Source organism: Oncorhynchus mykiss, chromosome 18, assembly GCF_057628025.1.
Source record: "Oncorhynchus mykiss isolate SJ-2025 chromosome 18, ASM5762802v1, whole genome shotgun sequence".
NCBI classification, from domain to species: domain Eukaryota; kingdom Metazoa; phylum Chordata; class Actinopteri; order Salmoniformes; family Salmonidae; genus Oncorhynchus; species Oncorhynchus mykiss.
Genome location: NC_143039.1, coordinates 37,782,276 through 37,807,919, shown reverse-complemented (window position 1 = coordinate 37,807,919; position 25,644 = coordinate 37,782,276). Strand labels below are relative to the sequence as shown.

Below are 25,644 nucleotides of genomic sequence, written 5' to 3'. Positions count from 1 at the left end.
CACTGTCTCATCAGCCCAGCCAGGCAACTTATCAACTTGATCTCCAATATAAAAACATGTAGACATTATCTCACATTTCTTTTAGACTAACATTTAGTTTTCAACAGAGGAGATTTGTGTGAACCTTGCTGTCTGTCTATCTTACATTTGCAACATTGTTTCAATGTTCCAATTCGATGTTCCAATTCGATCTCCAGCTATCACATAGAAATGAATGTGTCAGGAGACGGGATGAAAAAGACAGGCAGGCAGCTTTTCTCAGCCAGTCGAAATCACGAATCAGCATAATTTTTATGGATATATACTAAGAAATATCAATAGAAAACAGGTAAAATGAAATTAAGTGCAGCTAGTTTTCAGTTTTTCCAGATTCAGTTAGAAGTGAATGTGTTAGCTGTGTTGTTGGCTCTTCATAAGCTTGTTTTTATGGATGTATCCAAATAAAAGTCACTAGAAAACGGCTGAAACAAATGCGAATGCAGCTACTTTGTTCTTATTCTAGCTGCACTGTTTGACATGACTGTAAGTTAGCTGTAGTTGCCTAGCTAGCAAGGAAGAGACAAGAATGTTGCCAGCCAGCCAGCATGGCAATAGAACATTTAGAACGAACGTCTGGGTCGCGTCCATAGATACAGAGTAAAAACACTAAACGACTGGATCTCGTCTCTAGGAAACAAACCGATAGAACGAACGACCAGCCGGCTTGGGTGGCAACACTAGATTTGTGTCGAAACTGTATCTTGTGGAAGGATGAAATAGTATGAATAAATTCATCAAAATAACGTTTTTAATGTAAATATGTAAATCATTATTTGAAGATGTTGGTAACCCGTTGTATGAAAGTGATAATGCCCTCGAACCCGGTCTTTACAGGATATATTGGCACGGTTTGCTGCGACAATACAACACCCATTCCAATATATCCTCTAAACACAGGCTTTTTGGGCATTATCACTTAAATTAATCATAGGCTGCAGTCCAAACAATTAAAAGACATGACATTGTCCACTTACCCTCGCCTTATGTCCTCGGGGGAATCACTGTCGCCATCTTGGACGGTGGTCCAAATGATTAGCCAAGCATGGGAAGTTTGCAACCTAAGCCCCTCAGTCCTCGTTTTTAGTCGGATTTGCGAGTGTACAATTATGTTCACTCCCGGGCCTGAAACTCCCCATAATTCAATTGTACATCCGCTAAGAAAAAGTCTGCGAAAACATAAAAATAACATTAATGGTGAAGTCAACATGCGAATGCAAATAAGTTCAAAATTGTGCTACTAATGCACATGACGGCACAAACACGACTCATATCTCCCTCACTAACTTTAAGCACCAGCTGTCAGAGCAGCTCACAGATCACTGCACCTGTACATAGCCCATCTGTAATTAGCCCAACTACCTCATCCCCATACTGTTATTTATTTTATTTATTTTGGTCCTTTGCACCCCAGTATCTCTACGTGCACACTCATCTTTTGCACATCTATCACTCCAGTGTTTAATTGTAATTATTTCGCCACTATGGCCTGTTTATTGCCTTACCTCCCTTATCCTACCTCATTTGCACACACTCTATATAGACTTTTTCAATTGTATTATTGACTGTATGTTTGTTTATTCCATGTGTAACTCTGTGTTGTTGTTTGTGTCGCACTGCTTTGCTTTATCTTGGCCAAGTCTCAGTTGTAAATGAGAACTTGTTCTCAACTAGCCTACCTGGTTAAATAAAGATGAAATACTATTTATTTTTTTAAATAAAAAAGTAAATGTTTTTGTTTGGTTATCTTTTAGAAATTGTATAAATAAACATTTTCCTTTTTCAGAAGTTCCAGCTAGGCAATGTTAGTTAGCTAATTAATTTGCTAGCTATCATACAGTAGGCATATATAATAACTATATATTTAACACAAGTAGACATGCACTCATAATTGACTGTAGCGCATATAAAGTAACCACAATCTACCGGTGAAATCACAATTATTGCGGGATGAGCGAGTGATGAATTTCCTTCCAAGAGTGGTCCATTTAAAAATCATTCCTTCCTCCCTCGCCCCTTTCCCTGCAAGTGTATTCTCGTCAGACGCCATGATACGTCATCAGCCCTTAATTTGAGGGCTGATGGGATAGGGTGTGTCTTTTAAGTGTTTGGACCGCAACCCATAGACAGTGGTAGTAGTAGAAGTGGTAGTGCATTGGTGTTGGTAAGGTTTAATAAAACAAAGAAACACAGATGAACACTAAATCAAATGCCAAGTAGTACTGCGTGATGTAAATGTGTGTGTGAAAGCATCATTAGGATTAAAATATGGAGAATCTTCAGGACACAAAGTTTAAAACCAACCACCCCTTTCCATCAGCAGTAAGCATCTTGTTTTCATGTGTGGTATTTACCATGTCTGCTAACTCTACTTTGAAACTTCCGGCCTCCACAACTCGGAGGAAAATAAATGAATAGATGTGGTCAACTGCATCATCAGAAGCGAGAGAGGACATGAAGAGAGAGAGGGAGAAAGAGGGGTAGAGAGTGCGAGAAAGTGCATGCAAGCGAGAGTGAGCGCGAAAGAGATTGTGAGTGTGTGCAGAGAGGTAGAGGGAGAGTGTTTGTGTGCGAGGGCCTTGTATGTCATGTATTGTCATGTTGTGTCTTTCTGTCCTTTCCTTTCACCCTGTCTCCCTCTGCTGGTCGTACTAGGTTACCGTTTCTGTCCCTCTTTCCCCCAGCTGTTCCTTGTCTTCTCTGACTACCTCATTCACCCCTTTTCCCACCTGTTCCCTTTTTCCCTCTGATTAGGTCCCTATATCTCTCTCTGTTTCTGCTCCTGTCCTTGTCGGATTCTTGTTTGTGTGTCTCATGCCTGAACCAGACTATCATCGTGTTTGCTGCAACCTTGTCCTGTCCTGTCGGAATCTACCTGTCCATCTGAGCCCACGTGTGTTCATCATTAAAGAAACTCTGTTTGTTAATTCGCTTTTGGGTCCTCATTCACGCACCGTAACAGAAGAATCCGACCAAGAATGGACCCAGCGACTTCGGATCCTCTCCACTCAGCCGTCGAGATCCAGGGAGCGATGCTAGGCAGACACGAGCAGGAATTGTCTGCTGCTCGACATGCCGTTGAGACCCTGGCCACCCAAGTCTCCAACCTCACAGAACAGGTTCACCATCTCCGCCTCGATCCACCGGCCACTTCCAGGGCTTTCGAATCTCCGGAGCCCAGAATCAATAACCCGCCGTGTTACTCTGGGGAGCCCACTGAATGCCGCTCGTTCCTCACCCAGTGTGATATTGTGTTTTCTCTCCAGCCCAACACTTACGCCAGGAGCACTGCTCGTGTCGCCTACGTCATATCTCTCCTTACTGGACGGGCTCGTGAGTGGGGCACGGCAATCTGGGAGGCAAGGGCTGAGTGTACTAACCAGTATCAGGACTTTAAGGAGGAGATGATACGGGTTTTTGATCGATCTGTTTTTGGGGAGGAGGCTTCCAGGGCCCTGTCTTCCCTATGTCAAGGCAATCGATCCATAACAGACTACTCTATTGAGTTTCGCACTCTTGCTGCCTCCAGTGGCTGGAACGAGCCGGCTTTGCTCGCTCGTCTTCTGGAGGGTCTCCGCGCAGAGGTAAAGGATGAGATTCTCTCCCGGGAGGTTCCTTCCAGCGTGGATTCCTTGATTGAACTCGCTATTCGCATTGAGCGACGGGTTGATCTTCGTCACCGAGCTCGTGGAAAGGAGCTCGCGTTCTCCGTTGCCCCCCTCTCCGCATCACTACCATCTTCCTCTGCCGGCTCGGGAGCTGAGCCTATGCAGCTGGGAGGTATCCGCATCTCGACTAAGGAGAGGGAACGGAGAATCACCAACCGCCTCTGTCTCTATTGCGGTTCTGCTGGTCATTTTGTCACTTCATGTCCAGTAAAAGCCAGAGCTCATCAGTAAGCGGAGGGCTACTGGTGAGCGCTACTACTCCTGTCTCTCCTTCAAGATCCTGCACTACCTTGTCGGTCCATCTACGCTGGACCGGTTCGTCAGCTTCCTGCAGTGCCTTAATAGACTCTGGGGCGGAGGGCTGTTTTATGGACGAGACCTGGGCTCGGGAACATGACATTCCTCTCAGACAGTTAAGGGAGTCCACGGCCTTGTTCGCCCTGGATGGTAGTCCTCTCCCCAGGATTCAGCGTGAGACGCTACCTTTAACCCTCACTGTTTCTGGTAATCATAGCGAAACCATTTCTTTTTTAATTTTTCGTTCACCTTTTACACCTGTTGTTTTGGGCCATCCCTGGCTAGTTTGTCATAATCCTTCCATTAATTGGTCTAGTAATTCTATCCTCTCCTGGAACGTCTCTTGTCATGTGAAATGTTTAATGTCTGCTATCCCTCCTGTTTCCTCTGTCTCTTCTTCACAGGAGGAGCCTGGTGATTTGACAGGGGTGCCGGAGGAATATCACGATCTGCGCACGGTGTTCAGTCGGTCCAGGGCCACTTCTCTTCCTCCACACCGGTCGTATGATTGTAGTATTGATCTCCTTCCGGGAACCACTCCCCCCCGGGGTAGACTATACTCTCTGTCGGCTCCCGAACGTAAGGCTCTCGAGGATTATTTGTCTGTAGCTCTTGACGCCGGTACCATAGTCCCCTCCTCCTCTCCCGCCGGAGCGGGGGTTTTTTTTGTCAAGAAGAAGGACGGGTCTCTGCGCCCCTGCATAGATTATCGAGGGCTGAATGACATAACAGTGAAGAATCGTTATCCGCTTCCTCTTATGTCTTCAGCCTTCGAGATCCTGCAGGGAGCCAGGTTTTTCACTAAGTTGGACCTTCGTAACGCTTACCATCTCGTGCGCATCAGGGAGGGGGACGAGTGGAAGACGGCGTTTAACACCCCGTTAGGGCACTTTGAATACCGGGTTCTTCCTTTCGGCCTCGCTAACGCTCCAGCTGTCTTTCAGGCATTAGTCAATGATGTCCTGAGAGACATGCTGAACATCTTTGTTTTCGTTTACCTTGACGATATCCTGATTTTTTCACCGTCACTCCAGATTCATGTTCAGCACGTTCGACGTGTCCTCCAGCGCCTTTTAGAGAATTGTCTTTTTGTGAAGGCTGAGAAGTGCACTTTTCATGCCTCCTCCGTCACATTTCTCGGTTCTGTTATTTCCGCTGAAGGCATTAAGATGGATCCCGCTAAGGTCCAAGCTGTCATTGATTGGCCCGCCCCTAAGTCACGCGTCGAGCTGCAGCGCTTTCTCGGCTTCGCGAACTTCTATCGTCGTTTCATCCGTAATTTCGGTCAGGTGGCAGCTCCTCTCACAGCCCTTACTTCTGTCAAGACGTGCTTTAAGTGGTCCGTTTCCGCCCAGGGAGCTTTTGATCTCCTCAAGAATCGTTTTACATCCGCTCCTATCCTTGTTACACCTGACGTCTCTAGACAGTTCGTTGTCGAGGTTGACGCGTCAGAGGTGGGCGTGGGAGCCATTCTTTCTCAGCGCTCCCTCTCTGACGACAAGGTCCACCCATGCGCGTATTTTTCTCATCGCCTGTCGCCGTCGGAACGTAACTATGATGTGGGAAACCGCGAACTGCTCGCCATCCGGTTAGCCCTAGGCGAATGGCGACAGTGGTTGGAGGGGGCGACCGTTCCTTTTGTCGTTTGGACTGACCATAGGAACCTTGAGTACATCCGTTCTGCCAAACGACTTAATGCGCGTCAGGCGCGTTGGGCGCTGTTTTTCGCTCGTTTCGAGTTCGTGATTTCTTATCGTCCGGGCTCTAAGAACACCAAGCCTGATGCTTTATCTCGTCTCTTCAGTTCTTCAGTAGCCTCCACTGACCCCGAGGGGATTCTCCCTGAGGGGCGTGTTGTCGGGTTGACTGTCTGGGGAATTGAGAGGCAGGTAAAGCAAGCGCTCACTCACACTCCGTCGCCGCGCGCTTGTCCTAGGAACCTTCTTTTCGTTCCCGTTCCTACTCGTCTGGCCGTTCTTCAGTGGGCTCACTCTGCCAAGTTAGCCGGCCACCCTGGCGTTCGGGGTACGCTTGCTTCCATTCGCCAGCGTTTTTGGTGGCCCACCCGGGAGCATGACACGCGTCGTTTCGTGGCTGCTTGTTCGGTCTGCGCGCAGACTAAGTCCGGTAACTCCCCTCCTGCCGGCCGTCTCAGGCCGCTTCCCATTCCCTCTCGACCGTGGTCTCACATCGCCTTAGATTTTGTCACCGGACTGCCTTCGTCAGCGGGGAAGACTGTTATTCTTACGGTTGTCGATAGGTTCTCTAAGGCGGCTCATTTCATTCCCCTTGCTAAGCTTCCTTCTGCTAAAGAGACGGCACAAATCATCATCGAGAATGTTTTCAGAATTCATGGCCTTCCGTCAGACGTCGTTTCGGACAGAGGTCCGCAATTCACGTCTCAATTTTGGAGGGAGTTTTGCCGTTTGATTGGGGCTTCCGTCAGTCTCTCTTCCGGCTTTCACCCCCAGTCTAACGGTCAAGCAGAACGGGCCAATCAGACTATTGGTCGCATCTTACGCAGTCTTTCTTTTCGCAACCCTGCGTCTTGGTCAGAACAGCTCCCCTGGGCAGAATACGCCCACAACTCGCTTCCTTCGTCTGCGACCGGGCTATCTCCTTTTCAGAGTAGCCTCGGGTACCAGCCTCCACTGTTCTCATCTCAGTTCGCCGAGTCCAGCGTCCCCTCCGCTCAGGCTTTTGTCCAACGCTGCGAGCGCACCTGGAAGAGGGTCAGGTCTGCACTTTGCCGTTATAGGACGCAGACTGTGAGGGCTGCTAATAAGCGTAGAACTAAGAGTCCTAGATATTGTCGCGGTCAGAGAGTTTGGCTCTCCACTCAGAACCTTCCCCTTAAGACGGCTTCTCGCAAGTTGACCCCGCGGTTCATTGGTCCGTTCCGTATTTCTCGGGTCATTAATCCTGTCGCAGTTCGACTTCTTCTTCCGCGATACCTTCGTCGCGTCCACCCGGTCTTCCATGTCTCCTGTATCAAGCCCGTTCTTCGCGCCCCCGCTCGTCTCCCCCCCCCCCCCATCCTTGTCGAGGGCGCACCCATCTACAGGGTCCGTAGGATTTTGGACATGCGTCCTCGGGGCCGTGGTCACCAGTACCTCGTAGATTGGGAGGGGTACGGTCCTGAGGAGAGGAGTTGGGTTCCCTCTCGGGACGTGCTGGACCGTGCGCTGATCGAGGATTTCCTCCGTTGCCGCCAGGTTTCCTCCTCGAGTGCGCCAGGAGGCGCTCGGTGAGTGGGGGGGTACTGTCATGTATTGTCATGTTGTGTCTTTCTGTCCTTTCCTTTCACCCTGTCTCCCTCTGCTGGTCGTACTAGGTTACCGTTTCTGTCCCTCTTTCCCCCAGCTGTTCCTTGTCTTCTCTGACTACCTCATTCACCCCTTTTCCCACCTGTTCCCTTTTTCCCTCTGATTAGGTCCCTATATCTCTCTCTGTTTCTGCTCCTGTCCTTGTCGGATTCTTGTTTGTGTGTCTCATGCCTGAACCAGACTATCATCGTGTTTGCTGCAACCTTGTCCTGTCCTGTCGGAATCTACCTGTCCATCTGAGCCCACGTGTGTTCATCATTAAAGAAACTCTGTTTGTTAATTCGCTTTTGGGTCCTCATTCACGCACCGTAACATTGTATGCTTGCTTGTGTGCAGAATAACAGTGGTCTATGACTCTATCACCCCTAGTGGTAAAGGAGATGTATTGATGGAAGTTGGGCATCACGTGTCAATGACGTGGAATTAAAATCACCCGCAACCAGAAAAGTAGTTTCCTACTTGTTTATACTCTCGTACAGTAAGTGACAGGTTATTATTTTTCTTGTCCTGGAGTGGAATGTATGCAAAGGGTCACGATAACAGCTGAAAACTCCCTTCGGAGGTAGAAGGGTCAGCATATGACAATCAGGTATTCCAAGACTGGTGAACAATGGGTCAACACTTTCACCGCGCTCGAGTTATCACACCAGCTGTTGTTAATGAAAAGGCCGAACCCCTCCCCCTCTCAATTTCCCTGACTCCACTGTCCAGTTCACACGGTGAATGGAGAATCCATCGAGTTAGACATTCATGGGGGTATCTTGTCCGAGAGCCATGTTTCAGAAAAGCAGAGAATATTGCAGTTTTGACATATCCCGATGGTAGAATATCCGCAATCGGAGGTCATCCATCTTATTTTCAAGTACATTGGCTAGTTGGATGGAGAGGAGGTGCCACATTTTTCCTACGCCATAATCTCCCCAGGACCCCCACCTCTCTTGCCTCTTTGGAGGCCAAAAATTTGTTCGGAATTCTAATTTGAACCTGGAATTGAGGTAAGTAACTGCGTATGTGATGTTCAAAAGACGTTGTTGGTTGTAAGAAAAATAGCAAAGTTGGGTCAGAGCTTGCAAAAACTGCGGCCATCCAGTACGCCACCATCTTTTTGAAATTCAATACTTGACTGAGGGACCGTACATATGTTGCATGTAAGGAAGATATAGGAAGAATTAGTCATTTGAAAATCATGTCAACCCATGTTATTTCACAAAGAGTGAGTCTATGTAACGTATTATGCGATTAGTTTTTTTGTAACTCTGGCCCTGAGGCAAGGATATGCATCTTCTTGGTACCATTTGAAAGAAAACACTTTATAATTTGTGGAAATGTGAATTGAATGTAAACGAATATAACACAATAGATCTGGTAGAAGAAAATACAAAGAAAAAAACTACAGTTTTTCTATTTTATTTCTACTACCATCTTTGAAATGCAACAGAAAGGTTCCACGTCAAGCCATCACTCTGGTCGAAATTCTGATGGTGTCCACAAGATGGCAGCAGCGTATGTCATGTTTCAGATGGATAACTTGAAGTATGAGAAAACTACATGACATTTAGTTTGAAGTCACCCAGGTACATTTGGGCAAATCGTGAAGGAGACATTTGCATTCACATTACATTTTTCTGGAAGAATATCATCAAATCTGTATACTTGGACTTTGATTCAGCTTTTCCAGTATTAGAAGCCGTATTATAAGTTAAGCATTTGCAAAACAACCAGTTTTTTAAACTTCATAACTCTCCATATTCTTATAATGTTTGAAGTCTTGCTATCTCACAAGGTTAGCAGCTACATCTTGTGACAGAAATGGGTTTTCCGGATACTCCCTTAAAGCCCAGCTCATTAGCTATCGAACTAGCTTTGTTACAGTCGATCAAGTGAAGACCGCCCGCGTTATCGGCGTGCCATGAAGGTGTCGCTTTCTGACCAAATGTGGTGTCCTATAGGATATACTACACCCCCAATGATATAGTGAAGTCTGGTTACGTTCTAGGATCTCTGAGGAATAAATACAAATGGGGTGGACTCGTTGAAACAATGTTTAGGGTTAGATTTTCACACATTCCTTTCTTTACAAATTGAACGAGTAGAAATTCAAAGGATTTTTAGGATATGAAAAAGGATTGTAAATCTAACAAAACGACACTTTGTGTTATCTCTGGGACCCTTTGGATGATAAAATCAGAGCAAGATCTTAGAATGAACATACACATTTCACCTTCAGAGGTGAATTTATTAAAATTCTCCTCAAACAATAGAATGTCATGTTTTTTGCAGTGATAGCTGCTATAAATTGGACAGTGCAGTTATGTTAACAAGAATTGAAGTTTTAAGCCGATATAAGACACATATACCGATAATTGTTGTTTCTCTACAATCTGTGATCATGACACAAGGTGCTGCATGATTTACAACTGTCCCATTGACGGGGGTGATGCAACCAGGGTGCAACCAGGGTGCAGCTCTCGAGGGTGCAGCTATTGAACTTTTTGAGGATTTGGGAACCGATGCCACATTTTTTCAGTCTCCTGGAGGGGGAATAGACATTGTTGTGCCCTTGACCTGCTCCACTACAGCCCTGTTGATGTGAATGGGGGCATGTTCAGCCCTCCTTTTCCTGTAGTCAACAATAGCTCCTTTGTCTTGCTCACAATGAGGGAGAGGTTGTTGTCCTGGTACCACACTGCCAGGTCTCTGACCTTCTCCCTATAGGCTGTCTCATCGTATTTGGTGTTCAGGCATACCACTGTTGTGTCGTCGGCAAACTTAATGATGATGTTGGAGTCATGCATGGCCACACAGTCGTGGGGGAACCAGGAGTACAGGAGGGGACTAAGCACGCTGTTAAGGTGCTTAGTTCTCCTTCTTCCGGCGAAGGAGAGGAGGACCAAACTGCAGCGTGGTTATTTCGATACATCTTTAATAAAGATAATAACGAACAATACAAAGACACTAAACGTAACGTGAAAAACCGAAACAGCCCTATCTGGTGCAAACAAACACAGAGACAGGAACAATCACCCACGAAACACAAAGAATATAGCTGCCTAAATATGGTTCCCAATCAGAGACAACGATAAACACCTGCCTCTGATTGAGAACCACTCCATGCAACCATAGACCTTCCTAGACTACTATACTATACCACAATCCCATAACCTACAAAAACCCCAAGACAAAACACACCACATAAATAACCCATGTCACACCCTGGCCTGACCAAAATAATAAAGAAAACACAAAATACTAAGACCAGGGCGTGACAGAACCCCCCCCCCCTAAGGTGCGGACTCCCAGCCGCACACCTAAACCCATAGGGGAGGATCCGGGTGGGCGTCTGTACACGGTGGCGGCTCCGGCGCGGGACGTGGACCCCACTCCAACAAAGTATTAGTCCGCTTAATTTGCGTCCTTAGATTGGCGACCCTCGCCTCCGACCTTGGCCTAGTAACCCTAACAAAGGGCCCACTGGACTGAGGGGCAGCTCCGGACTGAGGGACAGCTCGGGACTGAGGTAGCTCCGGACTGAGGGATAGCTCGGGACTGAGGGGTAGCTCGGGACTGAGGTAGCTCCGGACTGAGGGATAGCTCGGGACTGAGGGGTAGCTCGGGACTGAGGGGTAGCTCGAGACTGAGGGGTAGCTCGCGACTGAGGGGTAGCTCAAGACTGAAGGGTAGCTCAAGACTGAAGGGTAGCTCAAGACAGAGAGAAAGCTCAGGACTGAGAGGAAGCTCAGGCGAGTTGATGGCTCTGGCAGATCCTGTCTGACTGGTGGCTCTGGCAGATCCTGGCTGACTGGCGGCTCTGGCAGATCCTGGCTGACTGTCGGCTCAGGCAGATCCTGGCTGACTGGCGGATCCTGGCTGAATGGCGGATCCTGGCTGACTGGCGGCTCTGGCGGAACCTGGCAGACTGGCGGCTCTGGCGGATCCTAGCAGACTGGCGGATCCTGGCAGACTGGCGGATCTGGCGGATCCTGGCTGACTGGCGGCTCTGGCTGCTCCATGCTGACTGGCGGCTCTGGCTGCTCCATTCTGACTGGCGGCTCTGGCTGCTCCATGCTAACTGGCGGCTCTGGCTGCTCCATGCTAACTGCCGGCTCTGGCTGCTCCATGCTGACTGGCGGCTCTGGCTGCTCCATGCTAACTGCCGGCTCTGGCTGCTCCATGCTGACTGGCGGCTCTGGCTGCTCCATGCAGACTGGCAGCTCTGGCGGCTCCTTGCAGATTGGCAGCTCTGGCGGCTCCTTGCAGACTGGCAGGTCTGGCGGCTCCTTGCAGACTGGCAGCTCTGGCGGCTCCTTGCAGACTGGCAGATCTGGCGGCTCCTTGCAGTCTGGCAGCTCTGGCGGCTCCTTGCAGACTGGCAGCTCTGGGCAGCGCTCGACAGGCGGGAGACTCTGGCAGCGTTGAACAGGCGGGAGACTCTGGCAGAGTTGAACAGGTGGGAGACTCCGGCAGCGCTGGAGAGGAGGAAGACTCTGGCAGCGCTGGACAGGCAAGGCGCACTGTAGGCCTGATGCGTGGTGCTGGCACTGGTGGTACTGGGCCGAGGACACGCACAGGAAGCCTGGAGCTGCCACCGGAGGGCTGGTGCGTGGAGGTGGTACTGGATAGACCGGACCGTGCAGGCGCACTGGAGCTCTTGAGCACCGAGCCTGCCCAACCTTACCTGGTTGAATGCTCCCGGTTGCCCTGCCAGTGCGGCGAGGTGGAATAGCCTGCACTGGGCTATGCAGGCGAACCTGGGACACCGTGCGCAAGGCTGATGCCATGTAAGCCGGCCCAAGGAGACGCATTTTGTCAAAGTTTATAGGCAACTTTTTTAATTCAAAAAAATGACATTGCGTTTTGGAAAGCAGTTTTTTCCTGGATCAGACGGGCTATCTAAATGGACATTTTGGGTATACATGGACGGATTTAATCGAAAAAAAGACCCAATTGTGATGTTTATGGGACATATAGTAGTGCCAACAAAGAAGCTCGTCAAAGGTAATGAATGTTTTATATTTTATTTCTGCGTTTTGTGTAGCGCCGGCTACGCTAATTATTTTGTTTACGTCCCCTTCAGGTATTTCGGGGGGTTGCATGCTATCAGATAATAGCTTCTCATGCTTTCGCCGAAAAGCATTTTAAAAATCTGACATGTTGGCTAGATTCACAACGAGTGTAGCTTTAATTCAGTAACCTGCATGTGTGTTTTAATGAAAGTTTGAGTTTTATCGAGTACTATTAGCATTTGGCATTGCGCATTTCCATTTCCTGTTGGCTAGGTGAGACGCTGGCGTCTCGGTGGCTGTAAGAGCTTAAATCATACAATGTGATTTTCTGGATTTTTGTTTTAGATTCCGTCTCTCACAGTTGAAGTGTACCTATGATAAAAAAATTACAGACCTCTACATGGTTTGCAAGTAGGAAAACCTGCAAAATCGGCAGTGTATCAAATAATTATTCTCCCCACTGTATGAGATGAGTAATGTAGGGTATGTAAACATTATATTAAGTGGCATTGTTTAAAGTGGCTAGTGATACATGTTTTACATAAATTTTCCATTATTAAAGGCTGGAGTTGAGCCATTATGTTGGCAGCAGCCACTCAATGTTAGTAGTAGCTGTTTAACAGTCTGATGCCTTGAGATAGAAGCTATTTTTCAGTCTCTTGGTCCCTGCTTTGATGCACCTGTACTGACCTCGCCTTCTGGATGATAGCAGGGTGAACAGGCAGTGTCTCGGGTGGTTGTTGTTCTTGATGATCTTTATGTCCTTCCTGGACATCGGGTGGTGTAGGTGTCCTGGAGGGCAGGTAGTTTGCCTCCGGTGATGCGTTGTGCAGACCTCTCTACCCTCAGTATGTGTATTTCTTCTCACAGAAATAGACTTGAGAGGTTTAGAGAGACCACCATGACAAGAAAAGATCGGAAAAGAAGAGAGAACGGGAAAAAAAGAAACAAGCACGCATGAGAACAAGAGCAAATAAATAAGTAAGAATGACAAGTCAACAAGATTGTTTGCTCAAACCGAACCATCTTTCCTACGTACATATTGATGATTGAAATTGGAAATAACACAATGTCAATAGTAATGTATTTTTTTCTTAAATTTGGGTTGAACTATTATCCATAGAAAACAAACTCTACTCTTTTGAGCCACGTAACAACACCTTACTGTATGTGAAATGTTTCAGCAATATGTTTGGATTTAATATAAATCTGTATTGTAGATGGTCTCTCCATGATAATTGACAGGTCATGTTCTGCCTTGATGAACCTGTAACACACAGAATGTATATTCAATAAACATGAGATTTCACTGAGGAGAAAGGACAGAGGAAAGAGGGTGCCCTCTGGTGGTTTGATGCACATAGGACAGCATTTTCCTGCAGATCACATGGGTGACTTTCAGTAACATAATGGGTCCAAATGGACGCCTAGGCCTAGACCCTACATCCTATAGATTTTGCAACCAATATGGTAACAGCTTCACCTTTCACTCAAATAGGTTAGGTGGAAGTTTCATAATTTTGCTTATTGCAATCAAGTCATCTAAGATCTCCACAAGTGCGTAGGGCATAGAGTCTAGGAATCCATTTGGGATTGGGCCAAAGTCTCCAAAACAATATCACAACAAAACATAAAAGGAAATGTAAAACATGAAGATTGTGGATATTGTCATCTGTTTGTTAAGATTATTTTAGCTGGAGTCTCCAGCGTGAGTGAGATCGAAAAAGTACATTGTCATTTTATGAATAGGTGATTTGTAATATAGGAGTGAGTGAATGTGTAATAACGTACCAAGGCATACACTCATCCTCTTCACCATGCTCTACGACTGGTTAATTTTCTCTTGCTAAAAATAGAGTTCAGAGATTGAAGATCAATCTCCTAGTCGTCCATTCGGCCACAAGATTTGCCACCAATACGCCTTATAGGACACATCACTGCACTCTGTACTCCTCTGTAAATTGGTCATCTCTGTATACTCGTTGCAAGACACACTGGTTGATACTTTTTTATTAAACCCTCTTAGGCCTCACTCCCCCATCTGAGATATCTACTGCAGCCCTCATCCTCCACATACAAGAACCGTTCTGCCAGTCACATTCTGGGTAAGGTCCCCAAAGTATACACATCCCTGGGTCGCTTGTCTTTTCAGTTCGCTGCAGCTAGCGACTGGAACGAGCTGCATCAACCACTCAAACTGGACAGTTTTATCTCAATCTCTTCATTCAAAGACTCAATCATGGACACTCTTACTGACAGTTGTGGCTGCTTTGTGTGATGTATTGTTGTCTTTACCTTCTTGTCCTTTGTGCTGTTGTCTGTGCCCAATAATGTTTGTACCCTGTTTTGTGCTGCTACCATGGTGTACTGCTGCCATGTTTTGTTGCTACCATGTTGTTGTCATGTTGTGTTGTTACCATGCTGTGTTGCCATGTGTTGCTGCCATGCTATGTTGTTGTCTTAGGTCTTTCTTTATGTAGTGTTGTGTTGTCTCTCTTGTCATGATGTGTGTTTTGTCTTATATATTTTTTACATTTATTTTTATTTTTAATCCCAGCCCACGTCCCCGCAGGAGGTCTTTTCCCATTTGGTAGGCCTTCATTGTAAATAAGAATTTGTTCTTCTAACTGACTTATACTCATAGCTGACCCACAAATGACCTTTGATTGTAATACTACTATAGTGTCCCATAGCAGAATTTCTGCTCTCACAATGCTCTTGACACTGATAGAGTCCTTGGTCATTTTCATTCAGCTGTTTGATCTCTGTGACGACTTCCCTGCTTTTGATGTTGGGGTTCTCCATAGCTGCCTCGTTGACAGTGGAGTACCTAGTGAGTGGAGTACCTAAGCTTAGGATTTTTCAACTGAAAAGCGATGGTACCAGGAAGTTTCAATATGACCACATTTTCTCGGATCATACTTTATGTTACAAGTGAGATTCATTGGCGTGCCCTCTCTCCCAGTGATAGCTACCCTTGGGCACCCCATCTCCAAAGCATCTGGAGGAAAGACAATGCTCACTGATGATTTAGATTTTTATAAATACTATTTAATATCAGTAAACAACAATAAAAAAGCACAGATCTGTAATAGATGTTAAACAAAATGTGTAACAAGGTTTGCGTTCCCTCATAAGAAGGAATTGTTAGAGAAAAGCCAATATGCTGTTGCTTTCATGAGAAATTAATGTAAGACCAATACACAATTAACACATGAGCATCAAATACATTATAGAAAAATAAAGTAGTTTGTCTAATATCAGCATGGTGATACCAAACAAGGCTTAACCAATATTAACATGAACCATAATCAATTCTCCAAGTACCTGGGCGCTTGCTGTCATGTGATAAGAACTCGTTCAAAGACTTGTGTCTTTAGCCTGGGAAGGGAGGCTAATAAAACGGTCTTCACTTGTTTTGTGGCAACAACTGGTGCATGGTAGTCTCCTCCTTAAATCTCCATACCTTTAAAGTTTACCCTACGGCAGAAGTGGTCATTTCCACTCATTTAAATGTGTAGATATGGTTTTGCTGAGACATTAATACATGTAAACTTATAAAGCGCTTTGATAATTGCAGTTGTAATCATCAAAATAATGTTTGATTGTTTTATAAGATTGCAGATATAGTGCACAAATGTTTATGTAGTTTGTCAGTTTATAATGGTCAAATGGCTAATTTCCATATATTGTATGACACACCATGCTTTTCTTATCTGGTGTTTTTTGGGGTACACATAAAATAACTCTGGGGGAACACCTCTATACAACCAAAATGTATTTGAGGAAGCTCTGACCTAGTGGTTTAGCCAACACGGAATATCGCTCAGTTTCGCAATTCATAATAACTTCTTTCAAAATACTGTAAACCTACAGTATATAGTATTACAGTGCACTCCTGAGCCTTCAAATCTAACTGAGTTTAGGATAAACATCACAAGAAATGCATATCCCTTTACTCCTCCTCACCTTTCCAACCACATAGACCGCTACTATAGCACTGTTCACATAGCTTCAGGCCTCCGTTTGTTTTTGCAAATGCTATGTGTGGTTTCCTGTCCTGTATTGGCATTTATTCTAACAGACGCCAGACCTGAAAGGTGTAGAGCGATAACCCACCATGACAAGAACAGGGGAGAGAACAAACAAACAAACAAAAAAAAGGCATGTATGGACAACTAGAACAAAAAGTATGACAGTGCACTCCTGCGCCTTCAAATTAAACTGAGATATAATGAACATCACAAGACTACCAGACCCTTTTACTCCCCCTCACCCTTCCAACCACATGGACTGCGACTACCTCTGTTCACATTGCTTCAGTCCTCCGTTTGTGCAAATGCTATGTGTGGTTTCCTGTCCTGTATGGGCATTTCCTCTAACAGACACAGACCTGAGAAGTGTAGAGAGATAGCACACCGTGACAAGAACAGGGGAGAGAACAAAACTAAACAGAAATAGGCACGCATGCCAACTGGAAAAAAATTGTGATCGAGCGAACAAATGAGCATTCCATTCCATTGAAATTCCATGAAATTGATTTTTTTTTTGACGCCATCTGCCATCAGCTACCAGACCAGCTCAATGATTAACCTGTTAAACACAAATAATAATTAATAGACAAGAGACTTCACCCCAAAAGATCTACATTAAGTTATGATTGGCTGCGAAGTATAAATGTACAAGTGCATTTTTTCTGTGTTACTTTGTTATTGATCTTGCCTCAAGTAACTCCAGTATTAGGAGAAGGGACCACAGTATTGTTCCAGTGCTGTATGTCCAGTTCAGTCCACCATTGTTGGCCTTTCTTTGATCAACTATTGGAGCTGCTGTTATAGGGTTAGAAATCAAAATTAGTGATTAATTGGTTGGTTTGTTGATTGTTTAATTGATTGACTGAGGATCATGCTACATGGTTGTTTCACCTTAGTTGGACGTTGTTATTGTAAGTCACTGCGGGTTAGAGTAACTGCTAACAAAAATTAACTGAAAAATGTAATGGTACCTTTGACTGTGATATTTATGTAGTGTCCCATGGCAGTATGGCCTCCCATTTCACATACTGCATTGCACTGATAGACTCCTCGGTCAGCAGGGGTCAGTTCTATGAAGTCTGTTACAACATGTCTATGTCTGACACTGTGGTCATCCATAACCATCTCGTTGACAACAGTGAGGTACTTGCCGAGGTCAATGAGCTTGGGACACTCTTCCAAAGTGTGATGACACCAAAAGGCATCAATACGACCACATTGTTTTGTGTCATACACTGCCTTACAGGTGAGCCTCAAGGGCATGCCCTCAGTCCCAACCATAGGAGTCTTGGTGTACTTCAACTCTACGGCACCTGAAGTTTTTATGGAAAAAGTATATAACTCAGCTCCAAAGCAGATCTACATATACAGTGAGGGAAAAACTATTTGATCCTCTGCTGATTTTGTACGTTTGCCCACTGACAAAGACATGATCAGTCTATAATTTTAATGGTAGGTTTATTTGAACAGTGAGAGACAGAATAACAACAACAAAATCCAGAAAAACGCATGTCAAATATGTTACAAATTGATTTGCATTTTAATGAGGGAAATAAGTATTTGACCCCCTCTCAATCAGAAAGATTTCTGGCTCCCAGGTGTCTTTTATACTGGTTATACTTTTACACACTCTTAAAGGGAGTGCTCCTAATCTCAGCTTGTTACCTGTATAAAAGACACCTGTCCACAGAAGCAATCGATCAATCAGATTCCAAACTCTTCACCATGGCCAAGACCAAAGAGCTCTCCAAGGAGGCTGGAATGGCTACAAGACCATCGCCAAGCAGCTTGGTGAGAAGGTGAGAACAGTTGGGGCGATTATTCGCAAATATAAGAAACACAAAAGAACTGTCAATCTCTCTCGGCCTGGGGCTCCATGCAAGATCTCACCTCGTGGAGTTGCATTGATCATGAGAACGGTAAGGAATCAGCCCAGAACTACACGGGAGGATCTTGCCAATGATCTCAAGGCAGCTGGGACCATAGTCACCAAGAAAACAATTGGTAACACACTACGCCGTGAAGGACTGAAATCCTGCAGCACCCGCAAGATCCTCCTGCTCAAGAAAGCACATATACATGCCTGTCTGAAGTTTTCCAATGAACATCTGAATGATTCAGAGGACAACTGGATGAAAGTGTTGTGGTCAGATGAGACCGAAATGGAGCTCTTTCAACTCAACTCGCCGTGTTTGGAGGAGGAGGAGGAATACTGCCCATGACCCCAAGAACACCATCCCCACCGTCAAACATGGAGGTGGAAACATTATGCTTTGGGGGTGTTTTTCTGCTAAGGGGACAGGACAACTTCACCACATCAGAGGGGTCAAATACTTATTTCCCTCATTAAAATGCAAATCAATTTATAACATTTTTGACATGCATTTTTCTGTTTTTTTCTGTTGTTATTCTGTCTCTCACTGTTCAAATAAACCTACCATTTTAGACTGATCATTTCTTTGTCAGTGGGCAAACGTACAAAATCAGCAGGGGATCAAATACTTTCCCCCCTCACTGTAACTACTTTGTTTTTGTAAGCAAGCTAGTTCATTAAGGGTGGGTTAGAGTAACTGCTAATAAAAATTGACTGAAAAATGGGGCTCATGGGGCTCATCTAGTGCACATTTCCTAGTTTATTAGGGATTATTTCTGAGTATATCTGGGTATTAAAAGCATTGAATACTATCCAATCTAAACACAACTATCATACCTAGGGTTTTACCCTGTCCCACTTTTGAGTCAAGACACTTGTTTGTTTATTACCCACTAGTAGCACCATGAGTACTCACCTGTGTCTAGAGAAGGTGACACACAGAGACAGAGAGACACTGTCAACAGCAGGGACAGCACTTTAGATCCACGGAGCCAAACCATTTCCAAACACAAGCTCTCGAAACTGAAAGTTTCTTAAACTGATGTACACCACGTGAGCTATATGTTATAGATGACCAACAGTTTAAAGTACCATCATAGACACACAATAACTAAGCTCTCATCTGCAGTCTGCTAGATTTGTCCACCGAAGAGGCTATAGAGCAAGTTAGAGCGTGTGTGTGTCTTGCTTGTGGGTGTGTGTAGGCGTAGAGTAGATATAAGTTCCAGTGGAGAGAAAGAGGCTGTCTGACAACCAGCAGAACAGCAGTGTATGGGGCTCATCTAGTGCACGTTTCTTTGTTTGAGGAAACTGTGGTATATTTTCTCAAGTCCAGCAATTCCAGTTTTGAGTAATCTTCCAAATCTGATTGTGCAAAAACATATGTTATATGCTAACGCTAACATTTCAGTATACGCACAAAGATGGGCAGTATTTCTGTTGCATGTATTTGAAATACATTATTTCAATTGATTTTGAGTTTCTTGTCATTTGTATTTGAAAGGCCTGAACAAAATCATCCTCTAATTTGGAACAAGATGATGGTATTTCAGAGAAAGGTATTTTCTATTTTCAAAATAATCAAAACATCTTTCGGTAACATTTAATGATAATGGGTCCTCATCACAATGTAATTACATATGTTATTACACTGTATTGTGATTAATTGTAATAGTACGTACTTACACTGTAAAAACATGTAACTGGTGGTAATTGAAGTATGTAATTACAGACCTGCAAGAATGAATGCTTGTTACCATGCATGTTGCAAATGTTATGTTTCAGATAGTATCCCAACCATATATCCGAATGCACCATATTTCAGCCTGTACATTTCATGTGATAAGTGTTAGCCATTTTAAAACCGACCACCTCATTGACACAATTCTGCAATAAAGGGCTCTGGCATCTGATGCCCAGGCCCAATTGCAAAAACATGTTCACAAACGTGTTCATAAATGGTTCACATCAATTAAAAGGGCATTTGCCAATGGGTCAATTATTTTCACCATCATTTAAATGTTGTTAGACACATTTATCCTTTAGACCCGAAAATAATTAGAGAATGCTATTGTAGATTACTGAGAATTTTCCAAATATAGCTAATTTTCTCACACCTTTCAAACAAACAGACATAGCTCAAGAACAAAGCACAAATACTTTGTCTACATCCATTCAGCATCATCTACACCCTCTTAAGCCTTAGCTGTTTTTAAAATCAAATTTCACTGCTTGCATCAGTTACTTGATGTGGAATAGAGTTCCATGTAGTCATGGCTCTATGTAGTACTGTGTGCCTCCCATAGACTCCTGGACTTGGGGACTGTGAAGAGCTCTCTTCTGGCATGTCTTGTGGGTTGTGCATGGGTGTTTGAGCTGTGTGCCAGTAGTTTAGACAGACAGCTCGGTGCATTCAACCTCTCATAAAGACAAATAGTGATGAAGTCAATCTCTCCTCCACTTTGAGCCAGAAGAGATTGACATGCTTATTATTCATATTATATCTCTGTGTACATCCAAGTTCCTGAACAGTTGTCAAGGTGCGAAAAAACTAGGGCCTGTAGGACCTGCCTTGTTGATAGTGTTGCTAATGATCAATTAGCCTTTTAAAATGATACACTTGGATTAGCTAACACAAAGTGCCGTTGGAACACAGGAGTGATGGTTGCTGATAATGGGCCTCTGTACGCCTATATAGATATTACATTTGAAAAAATCAGCCGTTCCAGCTACAATAGTCATTTACAACATTAACAATGAATACACTGTATTTCTGATAAATTTGATATTATTTTAATGGACAAAAAATGTGATTTTCTTTAAAAACAAGGACATTTCTACGTGACCCCAAACTTTTGAACGGCAATGTATATATTTGTATATATATATATATATACACATACACATACCCACACATATATATATATATATATATATATATATATATATATATATATATATATATATAAAAACATGCATACATATATACATACATAATAATGCACATACATATATGCATATCTTTGTAAAAAATATTTTCCTTCATTTTTTCCCAAAAACCTACCACCCCTCCCCTAATTGGAGTAAACCAATGAACAAATGTTTTTCCTTTGTCATTATGGGGTAGAGTGTGTAGATTGATGAGGGAAAAATGATTTCATCAATTTTAGAATAAGACTGTAACGTAACAAAATATGGAAAAAGTCAAGGTGTCTGATTACATACCGAATGCACTGCAGGTTCTGAATGAAAGGTGAAAAGGTATTTTTAAGCCTTGAGACAATTGAGACATGGATTGTGTATGTGTGCCATTCAGAGTTTGAATGGGCAAGATGTCAGATTTAAGTGCCTTTGAACGGGGTATGGTACTAGGTGCCAGGCGCACCGGTTTGAGTGTCAAGAACTGCAATGCTGCTAGGGTTTTCATGCTCAACAGTTTCCCGTGTGTATCAAGAATGTTCCACCGCCCAAAGGACGTCCAACCAACTTGACACAACTGTGGGAAGCATTGGAGTCAACTTGGGCCAGCATCCCCGTGGAACACTTTCGATACCTTGTAGAGTCTATGTCCCGATGAATTCAGGCTGTTCTGAGGGCAAAAGGTGGTGCAAGATTACAAAGGTGTTCCTAATGTTTTGTAAACTCAGTGTACACAGTATGTCTGTTTATGTGTGTGTTTGACTATTATATGTTGCTCTTACATCCTTCTTGTCAGTTTTCTTCCAGTATCTGATATTGTATTCCACTTTGCTATAGGCTTCTTTCAGCGATGAGATCTTTAGCACCCGATTCTGAATGTTTACCTCTACATCACCTATAGCTCCTCCCTTGGTGACCAAGGTTACGTTTGAAGGACCAATGACTGCTGAGGGGACACAATACAGGAAGTCAAAAGATAGGATGTCAAGAATGAGAGAGCTACAAAGAACAATCTCACAAAAGTGCATATTGGTACTCACTTCCTTTCTTAGGAGGGAAGTCTGGAGTTTCAGCCCAACTGGAGGTATTTCCCTCTAACTCTGTCATCACTCTGAATTTATAATTTCCATGGCAACTGGGAAGTTTCCTAAAGTCACACCTGTGCTCTTTGGTGGCTTTACATATGGTGTGGAAGAAGGCAGTTGAAGGCTTTCTGAGTATCAGACAATAAAAAGAGGTTTAATTGCATTTTTTTGGCATCGATGTGTAATAACAGTGCCTTTATGTTGCTCACTATTAACTTCTTATGGTTCGGGGGCAGTATTGAGTAGCTTGGATGAATAAGTTGCCCGAAGTAAACGGCCTGCTCCTCAGTCTCAGTTGCTAATATATGCATATTATTATTAGTATTGGATAGAAAACACTCTAAAGTTTCCAAAACTGTTTGAATGATGTCTGTGAGTATAACAGAACTCATATGGCAGGCAAAATCCTGAGGAGAAATGAAAACAGGAAGTGCTTTGTATGTATTCACCAGAGTCTCCGAAGAAATCCCCTTGAGATATTAATGATGTTGCACTGCCTATGGGTTCCACTAGATGTCAACCATCAATTGAAATTTTAATGAGACTTCTATGGTGTTGTGGGAGTGAATGATAGCAGAATCAATCAGATGTCTGGCAGTCAGCCATTTTTCTGATCATGCGCATTCCTCATGGTATTCACTTGCGTTCTATTGCTCATGAAGACAAGAAGGAATACTCCGGTTGGAACTTTATATGTTAAAAACATCCTAATGATTGATTCTGTACTTAGTTTGAAATGTTTCTTCGACCTGTAATATAACTTTTTGAAGTTTTTGTCCGATGTAATGCTGACCAGAATGAGCGTTTGAATATGTATACAAAAGGCACTAACAAAAGAAGCTATTTGGACATAAATAACGGACATTATCGAACAAAACAAATATTTATTGTGGACCTGGGATTCCTGGAGTGCTTTCTGATGTTGATCATCAAAGGTAAGGAATATGTATCATGACATTTCTTGTTTATGTTGACGTCAACATGACGACTATTGTGACAGATTTTCTGAGCGCCGTCTCAGATTATTGAATTGCTGGTTTATTCCGTAAAGTTTTTTTGAAATCAGACACAGCGGTTGCATTAAGGAGAGGTGTATCTATAATTCCATGTGTATACATTTATGATGAGTATTTCTGATGAATGATATGGCTATGCAAAATCACTGGATGTTTTTGGAACTAGTGAATGTAACGCGCCAATGCAAACTCATATTTTGATAAATATGAACTTTATCAAACAAAACATACATGTATTGTGTAACTGTCACGACTTCAACCGAAGTCGTTGCCTCTCCTTGTTCGGGCCGTGCTCGGCGGTCGACGTCACCGGCCTTCTAGCCATCATTGATCCATTTTTCATTTTCCATTGGTTTTGTCTTGTCTTCTCACACACCTGTTTTCAATCCCATTCATTACCTGTTGTATATTTAACCCTCTGTTTCCCCTCACGTCTTTGTCAGAGATTGTTTTATGTCAAGTGTTTTATATTGTATAGGTGCGCGACGGGTCCTCGTACCCATGTTCGTTTATGTATGTACGTATTTAGTGTTTGGAGCATGTTAAGTGGACTTATATTAAAAGACTCCATTTACACTCCATTTGACTCTCCTGCGCCTTCCCTGCCACCTATACACACGACTCTGACAGTAACATGAAGTCCTATTAGTGTCATCTGATGAAGCTCATCAAAGGTTAGTGATTCATTTTATCTCTGTGCTTTTTGAAACTCCTCTCTTTGGCTGGAAAAAAATGTCTGTGTTTTTCTGTGGCTATGTGGTGACCTAACATAATCGTTTGTGGTGCTTTTGCTGTAAAGCATATTTGAAATCGGACACTGTGGTGGGATTAACAACGAGTATAGCTTTAAAATGGTATGAGTTTTAATTATGAGATTTTTGATGTTTTGACTGGCTGTTGTCATATCGCTCCCGTTAACGGGATTGCAGCCATAAGAAGTTAAAGTGTACATTTCCCAGTTGTCAGGTTTACATCTAAATATTGTGAAATGTATGTGATTAAACATAAAACTATTTGTGAAAAGATGTCATGTGATTTTAACCTTATAAATTAGAGTTTGGATTTTCATATAAAGATGAACTAGTCAGTGGCCATGCGCACATGAGCATAGACATTATGTTTGTGTCATGGAACCACCCTTTTCTACTCCAGAGTATAAAACCACCCGTGACAATTTACATTTTATGCCAAAGAGACCCATGGTAAGCCGGACGTCTCGAATGGTTAAGAAGTCAGAGAATGCCGGGACGTCGTCCCCCACGTTGGAACGGCTACAATTCTATAGGCCACGGAGACCATACAGCTGCAGTTTTGGTTACATGGCTGAAAATGGTTAAAATCTGAGACTATTGATCACTACAGAATAAGAGCAAATCTTAGATGTACAATAGATGTACAATTACTAGTCTGCAGCTAGAAATGATGTAAGTCTAGAACGAGAATACAGACAACTGCCGAAGCATCTAATCTATGAGAACATTTCCGAATGGTACTCTGAAGTATCCATTCTTACCACGAAAGACATTGTGACTTCTGGGAAAGTTACCCAGAGACTCTGATGAACTCTACAGGCCGATCGAGTGTTTTCAACGGAGAGACAACAACGACATCCAAGCGTAAATATGTACATTGCAATTTCTTTCAGAATGAGCTGCCGCTCATGTGCAAAGGATAGACATTTCAAGTATTATAATTATCCACTGTGTGTTTTGTCTTTTGTCTCTTTCTCAGTCACCACCCATTTCCTATGTCTACCAAGCCATCATATCGGCTTAGCGTAAAAGGGACATTTTCTATCATTGTTAGTAACCAATATCTGCTGTTTGTTTGTTATGTAACTCTGTGTGATTAGTTAGTTAGTAAATAATTAAGCCAATTTGTATATCACTGATTCATGATTTTCGCTAGGGTTTGTGCAGATATACAGTACAAGGGTTTGTGACTTTCAGTAATGAGAGCTGACAAGGCAATTAATAATTAACAGACTAATTGATCAGATAATAAAATATCTGAAGTGTTATATTTGGAAAATGTATAGCTTTGTAATCTCAACATTTTCCCTGGTGCCACTGACTTCCTAGTCAATTAATGTTTACATGATTAGTTTAATTATGTAATAATTAAACCTAGAGAACTGATTTGAGAAAAATAAGTCGTCACATTTAATGATAGTCCAGACACGACACTATCCAATCAAAGCCACATTGACACTACTACCAATGGTTAGCCACAATTGGCTTAAAAAGCATAATATCTACCAATTAATGTCCAGCAATATTGCCCCTGCCTGTGTGATGCGTAAGTCTGTCTATCATTATGTGTAACAAGTTAGCAATGCTCATGATTAACGTCTTGTGGGTAGACAAAGGTTTTCCTCAACCTTCTCA

At 43.6% G+C, this 25,644-nt stretch overlaps 1 protein-coding gene across 1 annotated transcript; it reads right to left on the bottom strand.

Annotated features, from left to right (window-relative positions):
- Positions 1–15,359: 15,359 nt before the first annotated feature.
- LOC118941129 (uncharacterized) lies at positions 15,360–19,511 on the bottom strand. The gene is made up of 3 exons (XM_036952478.2): positions 19,154–19,511; positions 17,336–17,677; positions 15,360–17,159 (listed from the first exon to the last, which is right to left on the bottom strand). The coding sequence occupies exons 1-3, from the start codon at positions 19,236–19,238 to the stop codon at positions 17,032–17,034; spliced, it is 555 nt and encodes a 184-aa protein (XP_036808373.2). The 5' UTR covers positions 19,239–19,511; the 3' UTR covers positions 15,360–17,031.
- Between the last annotated feature and the right edge of the window lie 6,133 nt (positions 19,512–25,644).